The 19,218-nt window shown below is 32.6% G+C and overlaps 2 protein-coding genes, 5 non-coding genes and 2 pseudogenes across 7 annotated transcripts; all 9 read right to left on the reverse strand.

The window, feature by feature from the left end:
• Nucleotides 1-4,036: 4,036 nt before the first annotated feature.
• On the reverse strand, nt 4,037-4,118 carry LOC130510281 (small nucleolar RNA Z122). The gene has a single exon (XR_008943959.1). It is a non-coding gene; the product is annotated as a small nucleolar RNA Z122 (small nucleolar RNA).
• A 75-nt stretch (nt 4,119-4,193) lies between these two features.
• On the reverse strand, nt 4,194-4,278 carry LOC130510283 (small nucleolar RNA Z122). Its single transcript, XR_008943961.1, has one exon. It is a non-coding gene; the product is annotated as a small nucleolar RNA Z122 (small nucleolar RNA).
• Nucleotides 4,279-4,352: 74 nt separating this feature from the next.
• LOC130510282 (small nucleolar RNA Z122) lies at nt 4,353-4,438 on the reverse strand. The gene has a single exon (XR_008943960.1). It is a non-coding gene; the product is annotated as a small nucleolar RNA Z122 (small nucleolar RNA).
• Nucleotides 4,439-4,507: 69 nt separating this feature from the next.
• On the reverse strand, nt 4,508-4,594 carry LOC130510284 (small nucleolar RNA Z122). The gene has a single exon (XR_008943962.1). It is a non-coding gene; the product is annotated as a small nucleolar RNA Z122 (small nucleolar RNA).
• A 63-nt stretch (nt 4,595-4,657) lies between these two features.
• On the reverse strand, nt 4,658-4,743 carry LOC130510280 (small nucleolar RNA Z122). Its single transcript, XR_008943958.1, has one exon. It is a non-coding gene; the product is annotated as a small nucleolar RNA Z122 (small nucleolar RNA).
• A 2,098-nt stretch (nt 4,744-6,841) lies between these two features.
• LOC108843968 (3-isopropylmalate dehydratase small subunit 1) lies at nt 6,842-7,853 on the reverse strand. Its single transcript, XM_018617141.2, is given in 6 exon segments — nt 6,842-7,200; nt 7,203-7,327; nt 7,329-7,449; nt 7,452-7,545; nt 7,547-7,646; nt 7,648-7,853. Coding segments are annotated over 6 exon segments (729 nt in total). The 5' UTR covers nt 7,782-7,853; the 3' UTR covers nt 6,842-7,045.
• A 3,823-nt stretch (nt 7,854-11,676) lies between these two features.
• Nucleotides 11,677-12,724, reverse strand: LOC108845233 (putative lipid-binding protein AIR1B; annotated as a pseudogene).
• Nucleotides 12,725-13,314: 590 nt separating this feature from the next.
• On the reverse strand, nt 13,315-14,757 carry LOC108845234 (putative F-box/kelch-repeat protein At4g39600). Its single transcript, XM_018618478.2, has one exon. The coding sequence runs from the start codon at nt 14,560-14,562 to the stop codon at nt 13,423-13,425; it is 1,140 nt and encodes a 379-aa protein (XP_018473980.1). The 5' UTR covers nt 14,563-14,757; the 3' UTR covers nt 13,315-13,422.
• Nucleotides 14,758-16,747: 1,990 nt separating this feature from the next.
• LOC108831462 (probable long-chain-alcohol O-fatty-acyltransferase 4) lies at nt 16,748-18,626 on the reverse strand (annotated as a pseudogene).
• Nucleotides 18,627-19,218: the final 592 nt, after the last annotated feature.

A 19,218-nucleotide genomic window follows, 5' to 3' on the forward strand; every position in this document is an offset into this window, starting at 1 on the left:
TTGTAACACAAATGTATATTAATCATGAAATTTGGGAGTTTTTCAGAAACAACAAAAATTAATGACAGAACTATTTATATTTGAAAGCAAAGCGGTGAGAAATGGGAAAATTCCATAAAAATACCCCAACTAAATTTTGTTAAGCTTTTTAATACCTAAACTTTTTCACTACCTAGTTTAATACTCCAAATAATTATTTTTCTCATTTTAATATCCAAACATTTAAAAATGTGCCCACTTTAATACCCAAACTTTATTTATTTTAATAAAAATACTAATAAGTTTCAAACAAAATTTTTAAAAATTTCTAAAATTTAGAAAACAAACTCAGAAAATTCGCAATTTTTTTGGTGTTTGAGAAATAAAAGTAACTAAATAGTGTAAAATATTAAATTTTGTAATAAAATTTCTAAGTTATAAATATTGTATTTAGTTTATTTTCTGAAATAAAAAACGAAATTTATTTTTATCATTCAAATTCATTTGTTTTAAAAAAAAATAAAATTTTCATGGTTTATCTACCTTCTTTCCTAAATCTTAAAATAAAATTAAAAATTTAATATTTTTCTCTTAGATTTTAGAGATTTTTAAAAATTTTGTTTGAAACTTATTAGTATTTTTATTAAAATAAATAAAGTTTGGGTATTAAAGTGGGCACACTTTAAAATTTTGAGTATTAAAATGAGATAGTGAAAAGGTTTGGGTATTAAAAAGCTTAACAAAATTTAGTTGGGGTATTTTTATGGAATTTTCCCGTGAGAAATCTACACATTATCTTTAAAAAAGAATATATGTTATAATGGGATCATTAAGCATCATCATCTTTCACAAAACTAAAAAAACAACTATGAAAGTTTGTTGTTCAATGGAATGTTGTAAAAGTCAATCATCTAGAAACTCTATAGGTGGGTTTTCCACTATTTTCTGTATTTAAGGGATCTTCTTCACCACCATCTATTGGAGAAACCCACAATCCCAACACATACATCTAAGAGATATATAGGATGAAGTGATTTGGTTTATGTGTCAGTTTCTTCTAAGTTTTAGGATTATTTTGCTTATTTGTCTATATTTTTAATAATTTAATTAGTAGTTTTGTTTATTTATTATGTTTTATTTTTTTAGTTAGTAATTGTTTTAGACTTTTAGTTAGTAATTTTAGTTATCTGTTATATTTTTAAATTTATATGTTATATTTTTAAATATTTTTAGTTAGTTATTATATATCATTATTAGTATAAGATAAGCATATATTTATTGAATAATTGAATAATTTTCTAGATAGTACCAACTATTAAAAGCATATACGCTACGTTAAAAAAATTGTAATTATACCGGCTCTATTATTATACACACTCAATAGTTATATATATCATTTAAGTATTTTTCGTTTACATACCCAAATCAAAAATTACATACAAATCTTAAAACTTCCGACAAAAATAATAACTTGCGAACAATATCCTTTTGAAAAAAAAAACTCTTCTCTTCTTTTTATCGAAGATATTGATCCAGCCAGCTAAAGATTATTATTACAAAACTAAAGTTTTTCAGAGAAAAAAATTTCGGATGCACAGAAAACTCAAAAACTATTGCATTTGCTTATTTATTATATTTTCTTTGATTTTAGCTAACTTCTATTATTTATCATGTTCTCAATAGTTTTAGTTAGTATGTAGTTTTGCCTATTTGTCATATTTTTAATTAGACACTATTTCAAATATTCTCTATGAGATAATTTAAACTTATATTTTGATTATTTAGTTACATACATTTAATATTTGTTTCCTAATATACCTTTTCCTCTTTCATTGTGTGGCAGCTAATGAATTAGTGGAAGAGGTGGAAAATATAACAATTCAATCCCCTAGACTATATTTGAGAAGTGATTTTGCCACATATCCTTTCTACAATCAGTTTCATAAAAAAAAATATGACATGGCTACTAAAATTGATGACATGACTTTCGAAAAATATGACATGGATTATTTCATTTAATGTTGATTTATATTTTGATAAATTTTTTAAATATGGTAATAATTCATACATTACATTTAAAACTGATATTTATTTTTTGTAAACTTCTTAAATATGGTAATATCGCATACATCATCTATAAAATAAATATACTCATATATAACATTAAAATTTCAAAATTATATTTTATTTCTATAATTATACTATTGTATTACTGAATCTTTAAAAAATGCTGCAATTTAAAAAAAAAATGATTTCTAATAGTAAAATCATTTGTTTCTTAAATATTGTTAGTTCAAATTTTTTATAATTATACAATATATTTTTTAACTAAAAAAATCTTTTTATCTTAATTTAATATTTGAATAAATAAAATCTATATTTAATATTGGTAAAATATTAATTAATCTATAATATTTAATAAACTTTATTTTTAAATATAAATTAAATTTTGAAAACAATTTTACTGCCACATGGTGCAGAAAAACACCTAGTTATTATATTATATATATGTATTATAGTTAATAATAAACTTATATTTAAAGATTTTAAATATAATCACTATGTTTCTCTGAACATCTAAATAGTAAAAACATTGTCTTTCAAAGTCAGTAATATTTTTCAAAGTCGGTGTTACTTGCGTTAAACAAAAGAGTAAAGACACCAATTATATATTACAGTTATAATTTTATATATACAAGTAGTTGTAAATTGTATTATTGGTATAACTATATTTGATTAAGTTTAAACTTTAAATAGAGACATATCTATATTAAACTGACTATAAGTTCATACTCTACTGTGGGAAATTTATATTTATTATAAATTTACCATTTTGGTGAACAACACGTAGATTTATACCTTTTAGTAAAAAAAAAATAGATATATTTTTTGATATCCAATTATAAATTAATATAAAAATTGACCAAGCAATAAAATGTATTTTAGAGTATAAAAAAAATTTCCCAACAAACACTGTTTTGTTATCAATATAAAATTATTGTTTCAATCCAAAAGTTAAAAGTTAGTTATATTTAGATATTCTTTAACTTTTTACTATTATTAATTACCAAAATAAAAGAATTCACTTTTTATACATCTCAAACAGTAAAAGTTCAAACTTTAAATATTACTAATTTTAATAAATATTTGTAATAAAATAATCAAATTTTTATATATTTAAATTTACTATCTGTAAAAAAAGCAAATGAATTTGTATTGGAGAACTTTTTTCATTTTGCCACAAGAATATTTTATCATTTAGGATGAGATGTAGGTAATTTTATGCTGTCTATGTTTTTCTAATAAATATTAATAAAATGTAATGTACCTGTTATGAAAATTGGAATGTTTTTCTAAAACAATCACGAAATTGAAGATCTTGATAAATATAAATAAAAAAATAATACATAATGAATATAGTGTGTATAAAAACATTTTTCCAAACAAAATGTTACTGGTTTCTTTTTTTTCCCTCTAAATAGAATAAAAAATAATCATATATATATATATTATATTGATAAACAATTTTTTCAATATATAAATAATTTGATGTTCAATATTATTTTAAAAAACATAAATAATTAATTATTATGCTGAAATTTAAATTAATATATATATTATTAATATCTATAAAATAATTATGCTAACATGTGCAGACAAAACATCTATTTATACATATATATACACATTGTTTTAACTTTTGTCTAGAGATAAAATACTTTTTTATTATTTGACACTCAGAAGATTCTCCTTTCCAGTTAATATTAGTGCATTTGCCAAAAGAACACAATTAACAACACTTTTTTTAAACACACAATTAAACAAAACCAATTTTCTTGCATTTATGGGATCCCTAATGCATCTAAGTCGATTAGACTTTGATTCTGCTAGGTGTGCCGCTCCCAATATTAACCCGTTCTTTCAACAGAGACCAACAATAAGACTGAGTGAACTACATAAAACTGAAAATACAAACACAACCAACAAGAAGAACGTGACTTGAAAGCAATGCCTATTATGTTAGATTTTTTCTAACAATACAAAAATGCAAACAAGAGCTGGGATCAGACTGACGTGCAAATTTAGGTTCACCATTGCATAGCATATGTAATATTGATATCTTATCATCATTTCCCGACTCTTATCATCAAATACACAAATAAAAGGTATGAATTAACATGAATATATGCATTAAGCTTTATGATGAGGTACGTAATGGGATCAGACTGACGTGGCAAATATGTAGTTCAGCATTGCATGTGCCTATGACATATCGATATTTAATCATCATTTCCCAGACTCTTAAACATGAGAGAAACAGAAACAAAAGGAATGAATCACATGAACATATGCATTTATGCCATAACAGCAATGATGGGATCAGACTGACGTGCAAATATGTTGTTCAGCATCGCATGTGCCTATTGATATATCGATATATCTATCATCACTTCCCAGACTCTTCTTGAATAAACAAAGAAGAAATGGATGAGTAACCTTACATGAATATGCATTAGTTTTAATGGGGGGGGGGATCAGACTGACGTGCAAATATGTGGTTCAGCATTGCATTGTGCCTATGACATATTGATATATCTTATCATCACTTCCCATACGCTTATCACGAAAAAATAAGGACTAATTACCATGAGAATGCATTAACTCCTAATGCTATCTACATGGGATCAGACTGACGTGCAAATACATTTTTATCTGCAGAGCATTAGCCTTAGATATTTCGTATTTTTGTCATCATATCCCAAAATTTCACAGAATCAAGAAAGATTCATCCACAAGACATAATCAAAACAAGAAAACTCACATCCAGTTTAAAGTAAAACCTATCAACGGATTGTGAAAGCCGTTGGATAGGAATCAAGAAAACATCTCTATATGCATAGCCCTTAATTTCACTTCTCTAAAGACAAATCAATGTAAGAATAGAACTCAAATTTCATCAAAGAAAAAACAAATATAAGAACACAAATTCAAAAGGATATCTTAGAAGTTCCAAAGATCTCAGAGCAGAGGAGCTCACAATGAGAACAGATGGGTTCCCAAAATCAACTTTCCTTTTTATATGCTCTCCCAGTTGCTTACATTCTGATCCAATCCTTGAGATATTTCAAGTGTACACTTTCTGCAACCACCCCCAAGACAATAGAACTCATAAGATTACATGAAAAGCGTGCATAGAGAAAGAACTATGATAGAACGAAAGGACGAACCTTTGATGGGATCGAGCTCCAACGCGGCTGAGTTAAAAAAGCTGCTTTAAGAAGAAGCTTAGCTGTTCAGAAGCCGATGCTGATTGCTGTTCATCGCCGTCGCTCTCGCTATTGTGGTCGCTTCTATCAACGGTGATGTCGAAGGCGAGAGCTTTCAACTTCTTAGTCTTCTTAAGTCTTTCTTCGGACCAATGATGGGTTCCGAATCTTTTTGGGTTTAACCTCAGTGGTTGCCATGTCTTTTTTTGTTTTAGAGTGTGAAGACAATGTAGAAGAGAAGCGGCGTTATAAAGGGACACAAGTCTAGGTTTAGCGATGTCTTGTTTTTAAACCGGTTAGCTTAACGGTTATTTTTAATACAATTTTCTTTTGTCAAACCGTTCGAACCCCCGATAACCAATAACAAACCAAATTGGTTAAAATTACTTTAAAACCCCGGTTTAGATTACAACTCTATGTTTGAATGGAGAACACACAATGAATGTGAAAACAGTTAACCTACTGATTGGAAATGGTATCATTCCCATCTTTCTCGCATAAGCAAAAGAAACCACCAGCATCAATAAACCAGTCCGGCATCACTGCCTGCAGCTTTATACTTCTTCTCGGCTCGACCATCACCCCTGTCTGTGTCTCATGTCATACACTCTTCTCGAACTCTATAACTTCTTACTCCAGAGAAAAGCCCCCGAGTTAAAAAAAACCTTGGGGTAAGTCTAAGCAACAACTTTACATGTGATGATCTGCAACCGAACTTCTCGCCAGGGATTATGATTGAGTATTTTTGATTTGATCTCTCCTAGCTACACGAACAGGGTTTGGTAGACCGGAGTATATTGCCACGTGAAGAGGAGATGAAGTGGAGCTTTGATTTTTGAGGGAGGAGATGGAAAGGGTGAAGAAGGTTTTGCTTGATGATTGATGGGAAGAGACCGGGTTGAGTTTGGACACAGCCAGATGAATATTAGCCTTAGACTCCTAAGACTTCTCGAATTGTTTTTATATCTACATATATATTTAAATGTAATTTTTATATTTAGATAGGTTTCCAAATTAAGAAAAAGTTTTACATTTTAAAGAAATGTTTTAACCCCAAATTTCGATCCAGCTCTGGGATTGTATGTTTTAAGTGGCTATTGTATGTTTTGGCTCTGTGATCGACTTGTCGTCCAACTGTCTAAATGAGTAACAGAGAGATTATACAATGACAAATGTTTTAACCCCTTGTATTACGGATGTGCCACTTGGGGAATTCTAAACGTGTGTTTTTAGACATGAGGGTAAGTCGCGGTGACTAAACCTAGTCACTGACTGTACTTGCTTGCTATGGGAAAGCGTCAGCATTATTTTGTTAACATCCAAATGAAGTAGAAACAAATAGAAGACTAAACCGAAAAGCATAAAATATATATCCCATAAAAGTATAGACTTAGGTTCACAAATTCTTGAAACATACATGTTACTTATTGTCCTTTTTATTGGAAATGGAAGCAGAAAATTACTTTACCCTTGCAGATCAATTCTCATAAACATATGCATTTACCCCCTCTGCATAAGAAGATGGAGAAGAATGTCAGAGAAAGATTAGAGAGGAACAAAGCCAATATTCTATTAGAGAGGGAATCAAAAGACATATTATACAACCCCAAAGATGATTGCATCTAAAGAGAGGGACGAAACTTGAATGAAGAACCATAGTCACTCACACAAATTCAACTAACCAGAATCTTTGTATCATCTCAAGCTTCCAGACAAATTCAACAAACTCAATCCCATTTTCACTACACACACATAAGATAACGAAGAGTTTGGTTATACCTGTGGGAAATCAAATCAAATCAAGGAGCAGGAGCAGCAGCAGAAGGAATCATGCCAGCTTTCCTAGCATAAGCAAAGATCCCACCAGCATCAATCACAGGCCCAGCGTCACCAATAGGCTTCAGCTTATACTCCTTCCCGGTCGTATGATTAATCAAAACACTATCCCCTTCCTCAACTCCACCGTCGCCACGTCACCCGTCCTGCACTCGTCGCAAACCCTAACCTCCGAATCGAGCGGATAAACCTCCCCCGTCGCCACCGAGTTCCTGAAAAAGATCCTCGCGTACGACTGCGCACCACCGCCTTCGCCCCCCCGCCCCCAGGCACACCGGCGCGTGCTCCCGAGACGACCCGCACCCGAAGTTCTCCCCGCCGGATGATCGAGTACTTCGTCTTCGTCTCCCCGGCTGGACGAACCGTCCTGGTAGGAGGCGGGGAGGCCGATCAGGGCGTAGGAGCCGAGCTTCTCGTACTCGTCGGGGTTGGAGGGGACGAGGGTGAGGTACTCCGCGGGGATTGATCTGGTCCGTGTCGATGTTGTCGCCGACGACGTAGCAGAGGCCGTGGAAGGTTTTTCTCTCCTGCGGCTCGGCGGCGGAGCGGGTGGTGAAGGAGGAGGCGGGAGACGAGGGGTTTGGGAGTGAGAGGGGAGTTGAATCTGAGGAAGGGAGATCGGAAGGGAGGGGGAGGTGTTGGAGAAGATAGGGTTTGGGGTAATGTAGGTTTTAGGGATTGCAGAGAAGAAGCCGCCATGGTTTTGGTGTTTGGTGTGGAGAAAGACGGAGGTCGAGAAATGTTCAATGAGAAACGACTATAAGCGGAGTTCTCTTATTTATCGATAATGCCCCTCGATCTAATACATATTGACGTTTTGTCTACGATAATGATTGAAACGCTGAGAACCGATGTTTTCAAAAACTGGAGCAAAATCTAAACCGGGTAATTTGGATTACGGTTTAATATCAATATGGTTCGTGCTGGGAATATGAATCTTAATCCGCGGCCGGTTCCATTTAACCCGCTGGCGGCGAGTGTGGATCGAGCAATTTGAAAAATTGATTTGCGGCCGCGGGTTCGGGTTATAAATATTTTATGTAGAGCGGATACGGTGTTGTGGATTTTTTGATCATGGTGGATTTCTGATCATGGATACTCATCTGCAAAGTATATTTAAAAAATAAAAAAAAATTTTATAAAAAAAGTAAATACCTTTTGAAAAATACAGGAATTTTAAAAACTAATCTAAAATTTAAATAATATATAATTTTTAATTTAAAACATATTATTTAATTTATTTTTTTTATAATAATTAAATTAATGATTATTTTTAATAAAAATATAACCTGCGGATTACTCGCAAAATTAAACGGACTGGATACGGGTACAAAATTATTTATTTGCGGGTTATGGGGTCAAATTTTTTGACCAGAAAAAATGAAATCCGCGGATTGGCGGGTCAGCGGGACGGGTTTGACCAGCCACCCAGTCCTAGTTCAAGTTAAATCTTTTTTTTTTGTCGACAATAATTTTATTGATTAGCTTAAATGGGCTTCAGTACATGAGTACCAATATACAATAAGAGGTCTGATAGAAAATTATAAATGATTAAAGCCCAACTTTAAAATGTATTCTAGATGCTTCATTCAATTTAAGCGTCATTTCCTAGCGCATCAAACGACATGTGTCGTTCATGCAGTTAACGACAATTCTAAGTCGCCGATCTGCTTCACCACGCAGAAACCACCGAGAGTACGCTTCTTGAAGTTTTTCTCTTCGTCTAAGCCTTCTTGAGATACCAATACCAAAACATTGCTTCTCCTTGATCAACTTCCATCTTCACATTCCATCTTCAATCTCTGCCAGAACAGCAACCATCCACGTCTTCATAGCCATCATGGCTTGAAGATCTTTTATACCGCCCACTAAGGACTGCGCTTAAGCGAATACGACATTTACCCAACTCAAAAGGAAAAGGATCAGATTTGAGTGATGGCGAAAAGATTGATATAAGACACCGGAGGGCAACACAACTTCCTCTGATTCTAGAGAAAGAATCAGAGAACTACCATCAACCAATCAATGATGATCGATTTATTGTCTCCAATCAACAACCCAAGAAAGAAAGCATGAAGTTCAACCTGGATTTGATTGAAGAAAGCACCACCTATGCGAAGTTGAAATCCACTAACGGAATAAGCAAATCAATCATAGATCGAACTATAATACAAACCAAAAAGAAAAGGAAAACGATTCAATATCTCCCCCTCTGAATGATCGAGTTTGGTAAGAAGGTGAGAGAATTGAGTTGAATCTAATTCAAAATTTTATTTAATATTATTAGTTTTATATATAAAATAACCTAAAACAAATATGATATATAAATTAAAATATGAATAAACATCTGATATAAAAATATTAGAATATTCTAATTTTTTTGTTCACCCCATCTATGCGTTTTGACAGTTTTTTTTTTTTTGGTCTACATCCGTAATTTTAAGACAAAACTAAACTTCATCTGCGCTTTAAAGCGCGGAAATTTGAATTTTTGTAAATATCTTATTTATAGTCTATAGATTTTTATTTATATTATGGTTTTGAATCATTATTAGTATTTCAAAATTGTATAAAGAAAATATTATGTATTCCACGATGTATTTTATATTTTACTATGATTTTATTACTATAATGAATCAATTTTCTATAATATTACATAAATTTATAGATATTGTCTCTCAATATTAAAGTTTTGGCGGTAATTTTTTACATATGAAACACCTAATTTATAAAATTCGAATTGAATTTATTTTTTTTTACAAACAAATAAATATGTGGATTTAATAAATGGTTTGGTCTCTGTAACCATTTATAATATTTGTAACTCATTTTTAAATTTTATTTGAATACACCTAATATACAATTTGTATTATGTTATATTTATATCTTTTTCGTATGTGTATGTATGGTCAATAGAGTAATGTAGAATATCTAATTTTCAGAATAAATTATAAGTATTAGGTTCAAATTCATTTTATGTGGTAGAAGATAATATTATAAGAAATAATTTATAATCATAACTTTACAATTTTCTCATATTTTCCGTCAAATATTATCAAGTGTGGAATCAAATATATTGAAAGTAAAATTTCTATATAAATTTTCTACACTTTCAACCTATATATGTAATATCTATAAAAAGAATTACAATATCGATATAGTTTTTTTTAGTTTTCAAAATATTTATGTAATATCTATTTCCCACACTTTTTAGAGATGTTTCTGTATTAATATGACTATATCAAAACATGCTATTGTATTTTTCTGATATATGTCTAATATCAATACTAAAATGATAACGTTCATATTTATATATTTACTATATTATGCATATCATCTAGTTTTATATTAATAATAACATCAATAGTTTAGAATATTATAGGCATATATTAATTATAAGTAATATCAACTTACGGTTTGAAGCATGTTTTAATTTGTTTTGATGTTTGTCTTTTAAGATAATCAATAAATTTCTAAATTATCCAACATGAGTATATATTGTGACATATGAACATTAGGGGAAGTTAGGTTTAGTTAGTGCCGTGTGTTAGTTTTAGGAAATTCTGGTGTTTTAATTAATTAGGAAAATCGTGTATGATATTTCAAATATTTTTCTAGAGTTTTGAATTAAACTTAATTGCAGTTACATTAGATTGTAAATATTTAGACAAAGCTATGATTGATTCAAATTTGTACTTCTGTTTTAATATATTAGATCTAACCGTGTGATCCGTTTATGGCCATAATACCTGGTCCAACCGTTGCTGCTTCCGTTTTTTAAAACACTGCTGAAAGCTGAAAAAAAATCGGTGTAATTTCAAAAAGTAGATAACCATGTCCGAAACACTATTCATGTTCTATGCAGTTTTTAATCATTTCGATGGTTAACATTTTCTTAACCTTTTGTTTTGGCAGTTAGTGGCAGGGGCAGAGGCAGGCTTTAGAGGGAGTGGTGGGGTCAAGTGACCCTAGTAAAATTAAGGGAAAAAAAGATTTTAATATATTTTTTTCTAAATTACTTCAAAATTTAGTTAAAATTTGGCATTTGACCCCACTAATATATGTTTAAATTTTTATTTGCCCCCATCAATTTATAAAAAATATTTTTGTTATCTAAATATATAATTTAAAAATAAAATTTATATATTATGACCCCAACAAAAAATATTTCTAGATCCGCCACTGGTTAGTGGGGTCACTTTTTAAGACATGGATATAAATGAACACACCTCCGTAAGAGAGTGAAAATCTGCAAAAGAAAGATCACCTGAATCTGACAGGGGATAGATTCAAGCCTAGATTTAGTACAAAAAGAAATGTGGAAACTCACTTGTGCGATGCAGCCTGCTAAAAATGGCATGAGGGCATATGGTTTTCATACGAAATACTCCTTCATCTCATGGCTTGCAATACATAATCGGTTATCAACGGAAATCCATGTACTGAATTGGAACACGGAAACAGTGTAAGAGGAGGTTATTGGAAGGTTAATGTGGATTCCATATCATACACAATTTATAAAAAAATATTGTTATCATACATATCGCTCTACATGCATCTAGCTTTGAATACAAAAAAACTGAATAAATTGTAGCTATGTTGGGCAACGAAATCCATCGAGAAGGGTTCCTCCACAGGCGTTGAGGGCCAAGCTAAGGTGAATGGGACTATTGATGGTGATGCCGAGAATGCTGAGTTTAAACGCGGTACATAAGCAAAGCGCAATATCAAGATCAATTAGACCTAAGATAATAAAGCAACAAGGTCTCATAGCTGGTGCGCCAAGATTCAACAAGTTGATGAGGTTGAGAACATTTGCGCATGTTGAAAGTTTTTTTTATGTTGAAAGTTTGAGCTGGTCTCTTAGACAAGTATTTTCTGCCACAACCAGGGGAATGAGTTGAGGTTGCGGAAGAGAAGATTGATTACAAGGAATATAGCAAGTATGGTAGAGGTCTAGCCATATCTGATCTTAATTTTGTATTTTTATCTTTCAGTATAATATATGTAAATGTTTGTAACTTTAAGCTATGGAGAAATATAGATGTGAAGGAAGGTTTATTTATAGTTTGTTGCTTATTGGAGATTGCTGGCCTAGTGTCTAACTAGGGCTAATTAACACATACTTGGAGAAAGTTTAGTACTATTACTGTTAGGTACACAGGATTGTGTATTTTAGATAATGGTTTGGCTCTGCCGGTTACTTTAATACTAGGACGGCTATGTATATGAAAGTCCCTAATCTAGAAAATAAAATATTAGCTGTATATAATTCTATATACAAGTATTAATGTACAGAATTCCCTAGAATGCATGCAGGGCTATTTGAGAAATCAAATCTAATTAGGTTGATCTATTATTTTCGACATGTGGTTTCCTTGTTTGGTCAGGGAGAGGCCATTTCAAAACAACAATGTTTGTTTTGTTTATTTTTAATACCTACATTGATGGTAAAGACTTGTACTCAGTAAATTGGTTTTCATAGTAAATTAAAGACTTGTATACTTTTTCCTATAACCGAGTGTCCTGCTCTAATCAAGGTGGTTTAGATTAGAGACCGAAGCGATCACGGATTCAGCTTGCGCCGGGCACTGGAGTGCCGCATTGCATGTGAATATCCAGTGGCCGGAATTCGAACCCATGTGGCAGAATTCACAACCGTGAGTTCTTTGCCACCAGAGATAAAAGCCTCGGTTTACTTGTATGCTTTTATATAATCCTACCACATATAGGTTGATCTTCCGATTTTGACCTGACAATTTGGCACTCTATTACGAGAATAGGATTGGACATTTAATAACATTTGTTAGTTATGATGAGTCTTAATAACGGCTGTGTTGGTTTTCTATGTGGTTCGTAGTATTTTTTGTCGTCTACAAGACTACAACGTCCCTTTTGGCTAATGGCATTCCGACCACATTAGTACAAACCATTAGACTTGTGTAACAAGTTTCGGTTACGATTCTAGACTCTAGAGCTTTTTAGTTTGACATTAACACTCATCGATTCCTGATACAAAGCTTCCGAAGGGAACCACTGTCCGCTGCAAACTCAAAGATAAAATTAACGCACTCATCATAATTAATCTTATACAAAAGAAAGGAAAACACTACAAGAAAAATCTGCTTGTATCATGCGTCATTCATCAGAGAGTAGCCTAAAGAGTTTGAAATCAATATAGTTTATCAAAGAAAAGGTTGATCACCTACAAGAAGTTTTTTGTTTTTTCATCTCCAAGAAGTTTCACTCTTCTAAAATAAAAACAACATTCAAGAAGTGACAAACATAATACAACATGATACATTCACTTCAAACTGGTCTCATCATGAGTAGTACTTAATCAAATGGTAGCAGCAATAGCATACACGAATTTGTAAGACTTGGGTACCTTAAGCACGGCATCAAACCACTCGACTTTTCCCCAAACCTCTTCACTACTGCGTATTTCCAGCGAAATCGCAGCACACCAAATCATCTTCTCCTTATACCCACCACGTGCACGCACATACTTATCCCAAAGAACCATCAGCATACCACCAAAATCAACCACATTCACATTACTATAATGGGCAAACCTAGGTAGTCCTTCCAAACCCTCTAGTTTCCTCCAAAGATTTGATCCTTTGTTTGACCAACCAAACTCTCCATCGGGTTTATAACGATAGAATCTTTTCTCTATCAAACAAACATTACCAAAATTTACCCAGTCGACTGTAAGATCCTTTACCTTTGCAACCAAAGAAACTCTCTGACCAGACGTTCGATCAAAGTTCTTGTAAACCTTTCCTTCAAAATCTGTGGCTCTGAATATTCTCTTATCGTCAGGCATGGCCTTCCAAGTTTCTTTCTCTGTGTCGAACACTTCAACACAGTTCAAAAAATCTGGATTCTCATAGCTTCCCGCTAAATACATGATCCCATCAAACTTTCGCTTGGTGTGAACAAGCCGCAAGGCTGGAGTTTCAACCCACTTGTGCATTCGACAGTCGAGGTAGAAGACGTTAGAAGATGAGGGGGCATCATCTTCTTTGTTGATAGCGTAGAGCTTATGACCAACATCTACGAGATTTGTCCATCCTACGGGAGAGGAGTTGAGAATCTGAACCGGAGCCAAAACATTACCACTTGACGTCTCCTTCTTCTCACATTTGTGACGGTTAATTAGGGTTTTGTCTGGTTTCCGACAGAGAGTGAACCAACGAAGGTTAGCTTCGGTAGGGAACTGTAAGCAAACGTAAAGACACTTCTCGGTGCGGTTTAAGCGAGATCGCGTCTGGTAAAGCTCCGGTGAAGCAGTGAGTGATCTAAATCCTGTGGAGACAAAGGAGAGAATCGGGTAGTGCAATCTCGAGAGACGGGCTAAGCATTCCAATACTAAATCATCCGGAAGCGGCAAACTCGAGCTCGGTTCTATCACCGGCTTCTGCTTCTTCGAAGGTGGCTTTTGACAAGAGGCGATGGCTGTGAACGAGAGCGACATTGCTAAGCCCACGACCTTACCTAACTTTTCTGAGAACAGGCTGAATTATCGGGTAAGACAAAATCAGCCAAGAATGTGGTTATATTCTAACGACGCTCACTTAATTTTACTTAATTACTAAGAGATTGATTCTCTCTTTTTTTCTGTGGTGTGTGGGGGCTTATTAACCCTCGGACAGAAATAAACGCGTGTTTAAGATCTTCGGGAATGTCTAAATTTTAAACGATATATAAAATTTATAACTTTATCTGTGAATCAGATGAAAGATCTAAGAAAATTTAACATGTAGTTTGCATAAATGATCATACTGTACTTTTTAATATATTACTCATATTAGATTTGTTTAATCTATCTATACTATTATTTAAAAAATGATTTTGCTGATTTTTAACGTTATCCATGATTTTAGGTTTACTTATTAATTTTAATAAACAATAAACAATTTTAGAGACTGAACTAATAATTTTGACGATTTACCATATTTTCCATTATTTTAGATTTAGTCATTAATTTTAATATACAAAATTTTTTATAGAGATTGAACTAATGATTTATCATATATTTGAGATAGTAAATAAATGGATATTAACATTCGGGTTTAATCACTAATTTTGCTGATTTTTAATTATATTTGAGATATTAATAAAAGGATATTAACATATTACAATGTAATATCATAGTTAAGTTTATTTATTATGTCAAAACGGGTCTAGATCATGTTGGATTGTAGACCCTAGATGTTTTCTTAACTAGAATTAGATTTTGATCCGCGCTTCAAAAACGCTGGTTTGTTGGATTATAAATAAAAACATTTTTTGATATGAATTAGTATTTTGGGATTATTGTACATAATTGTGTCATAAAGTCGTATTATATCGAAGAAGCCAATTTATTTAAAATTAATTGTTTGAGATTTTGTATGTACACTTTTATATACTTTCTATTAACATTTTATCCGAACTCGAAAAACCGAACCAAAATCGACATTGAATACATATTCATTTTGGGTCTAAGGGTCCAAGCCAAAGTATCTATTGGATATATTTTGGACCCTCAGGTCTCGGATCTCGGATCGGTCTGAGTCATATCTGAGATCCGATCGGCTACCCAAAGTATTTAATTATTTTTGTGTGTATATTAGCTATATATGGGTATTTAAGATATGTTTTCAGTATTGTGAATATTTTTAAGTTGAAAAAGTGATGCTCTCAAAATTTTACTTATATATTTAAGGTATTCGAATAAAATTTTGGGCGTATTTCATATTTCGGATAAATTTTTTGGTTCATTCAAGGTATTATAATATTTTTTCCTAAGCATTTTTTTGAGTTTTCAAAAAATATCGTATTTCAGATATTCTATGTTTTCAGATTCTTTTTGGGTCCTAAACATCCAAACTAACTGACCCGTCATATATCCAAAAATATGATTATGGATTTGAACCTATCCGGACCCGTTAAAAACTGACCTAAATACAAACTGAAAATTTCAAATACCTAATTGGTCTAAATATCTAGGATCCGGATTCATATTCGGTCCAAATACTCGAATACTAAAGTGTACTCTTTCTTTCTCATTATATTTTGTGTGTATTTTATAACAGTTACATTTATTAAATTGATGAGACTCAAGATTTATTTGGCACATTTTTTTTCTAATTTAATATTGCAATCCCAACAATAGTCTAAGAACATAATAAAACCCTTTTACATTGTCCATGCTGTCTGATATAATTTTTTTAGTAGTGTTGATATTTGTATAGCATTAATTGTAGAGGTTATAAAATGTAGATCCTATACGTGCGTTTGGTAACCATATTATTATATGTAGACAAAATACGTGAGTCTCAAAAAAATAGAATTAAAGAAGAAGTTACAATATATTTATAAATGTTAGAGAATGTTGTTGGTTGCTATATAATAGGGATTAGTTATGATATTTATATAATATGTTAGACTAAAAAATGAATAGGTTCAAACAACTTGTAAAAGTCGATTTTTCAATACTGATTCCTTTTTAATAGTATTGATTCAGATTCTAAAGTCTTATCTCGATAAGAAGAGTAGTAAGATAAGATTGAAAAAGAAAGCTCTGCATAATAATTTTTGAGGTATAAGTTAACTGTAAATAATCACCTACCATGGATCGTTTGTAGGATATAGCGCTTCTTAAGTCTTCAGTTATATCCAGAAACGAAATATGATCGATAATCCAGAAGCACATAAATCTACAAATAATGATTTAACCATTTATTATCACCCAAAAGTATAAAACGTGCGCTTGACGTAATCAATGGACAACAAGGCTTCGTTAGCGAGTCTCTCCAGCATGTCGCTTCTTGCAGCCGTAGGGAAAAGCAACCAACCACTCGTCACAACCACAAACCCCACTGTAAGTAGCCGCGACAATACTGGACTCACCACCCACCGCCTCCCAAACGCCGTCCTCTTCACAGCTACCTCAGCGGCAGTGCAAACTCCATGTAACACAAAGAAGCAAGTCACTTCTCCTGTAGGCATCTCAAAGGTTAAGGTGAAGAAGAATACTTCGTGAGCTACACCAGAGGCAGTAAATGTTGCTAAAACGGCCAAAATGTAGCCCAATCGGAGCTCATTCGACATCTGCAAAACTGCCGCACAGGTATGTATATGGCCGGCCGTAGGATTGACGGGACCATAAGGTTCCACCGGCGACCCCAGAAGTCTTGAAGAGATGTGGCTAAGTATGGTTCATTGGCCTGCGTATTAGATTCGGGTTTATTATGGGCTTCCAACTTAAAACCAATTGGCAATTAGTGGATTGACCCTAACCCTTTATATATTACTTAATTATTTCTCCAACTACCGATGTGGGACTTTATTCATCAACACTCCCCCTCACGCACATGCGTGGACAACTGTGAGAATACCATCCACGGAGTGACCCAACATCGGGTGGCTCTTTTTAATTTAATTTTGATCCACAAGGATCGACCGCTCTGATACCATATTAGATTCGGGTTTATTATGGGCTTCCAACTTAAAACCAATTGGCAATTAGTGGATTGGCCCTAACCCTTTATATATTACTTAATTATTTCTCCAACTACCGATGTGGGACTTTATTCATCAATATATCACGTAGATGGCAGCACATCATCTTCATCATCGTTAGACCCTTCTTCCTCTTCTCCAATTATTACAGCTACCATTATGATCACGAGTGCAAGATCACCTTTTTTTTTTCTTTATGCGGAAGCTTTTAAATTTGATCCACTAGAATCGAATGCTCTGATACCATGTAAAATAGAATATGATATTGTTGTGTTGTATTCAATAAAAGAATACAAGATGTATATATATGGTTAATATTAACATAATGTTAACAATAGATAATGCTAACTTTCCTAAACTATTAATGTAAATATTCTAAGAATATTTTGAGATTAACTTGCTCTCCAAATCTTTCCTTTTAGTCTTGAGGGTCTTCATAGATTTCACGGGCTTCACAGTCTTGGTCCGTAAGATACATATCTTCCGGCCCAACATATCTCTAATACTGCGGCTCTAGATCGCATCCAAAAGTGATTAAGGCCAAAAATTTGACGAGGGTCAAGGCAATGTCTAGGGCCACGTATACGTGCAGCGTATAGAGAACCAACACAAGAACTGGAGACATATACTGTTTGTAATCATACATATGTAACACCACATTAAATATAGCAACTTTAATGGGGAAAATCCATTGGGGATTTGATTTTAGGACTAGGGTTTTGTTGAGCCATGATGGGCAAGCAAGTGAAGCAGATGAACCGGAAGATATTTGTGGGAAGTGGGAAAAGAGAACCTTGATCGAAAGAGAAGAGTACGAGTTTTGCACTAGCTAGACATGAAAGGGAAACAGCTATGCAACTAGAGAGATGAAGATAAGAAAAAACAGAGGAAGAACTTGAAAGAAAGCACAAACGGGAACAACAGAGATTAATCGAAAAACTCCAGCTTTGATTTAGATGATATGTAGTAACAGTAAGAAACAGAGATTACTGCAAGAATCCATACTATGACGAAAACCTACTATTTCTCCATCCATCTCTCAGATATTTTCTTTATGCGTTGCTGAGTTCTTGCAATCACTGAGGCTTTAACTTAATGGTTGCGTGTATAAGAAGTACTTAGAATGAATAAATAAGAACCTATATATATATATATATATATATATATATATATATATATATAATTAGGGCATGTGGTTTTACAGCTACACAATGGAACAAGATTCGAAAAAACAGATCAGCTTTTGCCCTAGTTCTTCTGAGGTTACTTCCTTTGTGCATCTCACTTGCGATATTTTAGTCATTATTCGTTTCTTTTACTCCAATGGCACAGTCCAACGGCATTTAGCTTGAGCAAAAAGTTAATGAAACAAGTTGAAATTTATACCACTTGCTCTGTTTAAGTGTTAGACCATACTTCAGCTTAACTATAAATTATCTTTATAATATTATTTGATAAGTCAGTTTCCTACATTATGCGTTCACGTTAGCTCTCAGTTGATTACATAGATATCTTTAATGAACTAAAAATATTTATATATGAATGATATTAATAATGTATTTTCTTTTTCATAATAATATTTAGTTAACTTTTTAATTTAATTTTCATTTTCTAAAGTACACAA

Source organism: Raphanus sativus, chromosome 3, assembly GCF_000801105.2.
Source record: "Raphanus sativus cultivar WK10039 chromosome 3, ASM80110v3, whole genome shotgun sequence".
NCBI classification, from domain to species: Eukaryota; Viridiplantae; Streptophyta; class Magnoliopsida; order Brassicales; family Brassicaceae; genus Raphanus; species Raphanus sativus.

What these genes read in the sequence shown, in the direction of transcription:
- LOC108845234 (XM_018618478.2), bottom strand. Translation starts at nt 14,562, where the DNA reads ATGTCGCTCTCGTTCACAGCCATCGCCTCTTGTCAAAAGCCACCTTCG.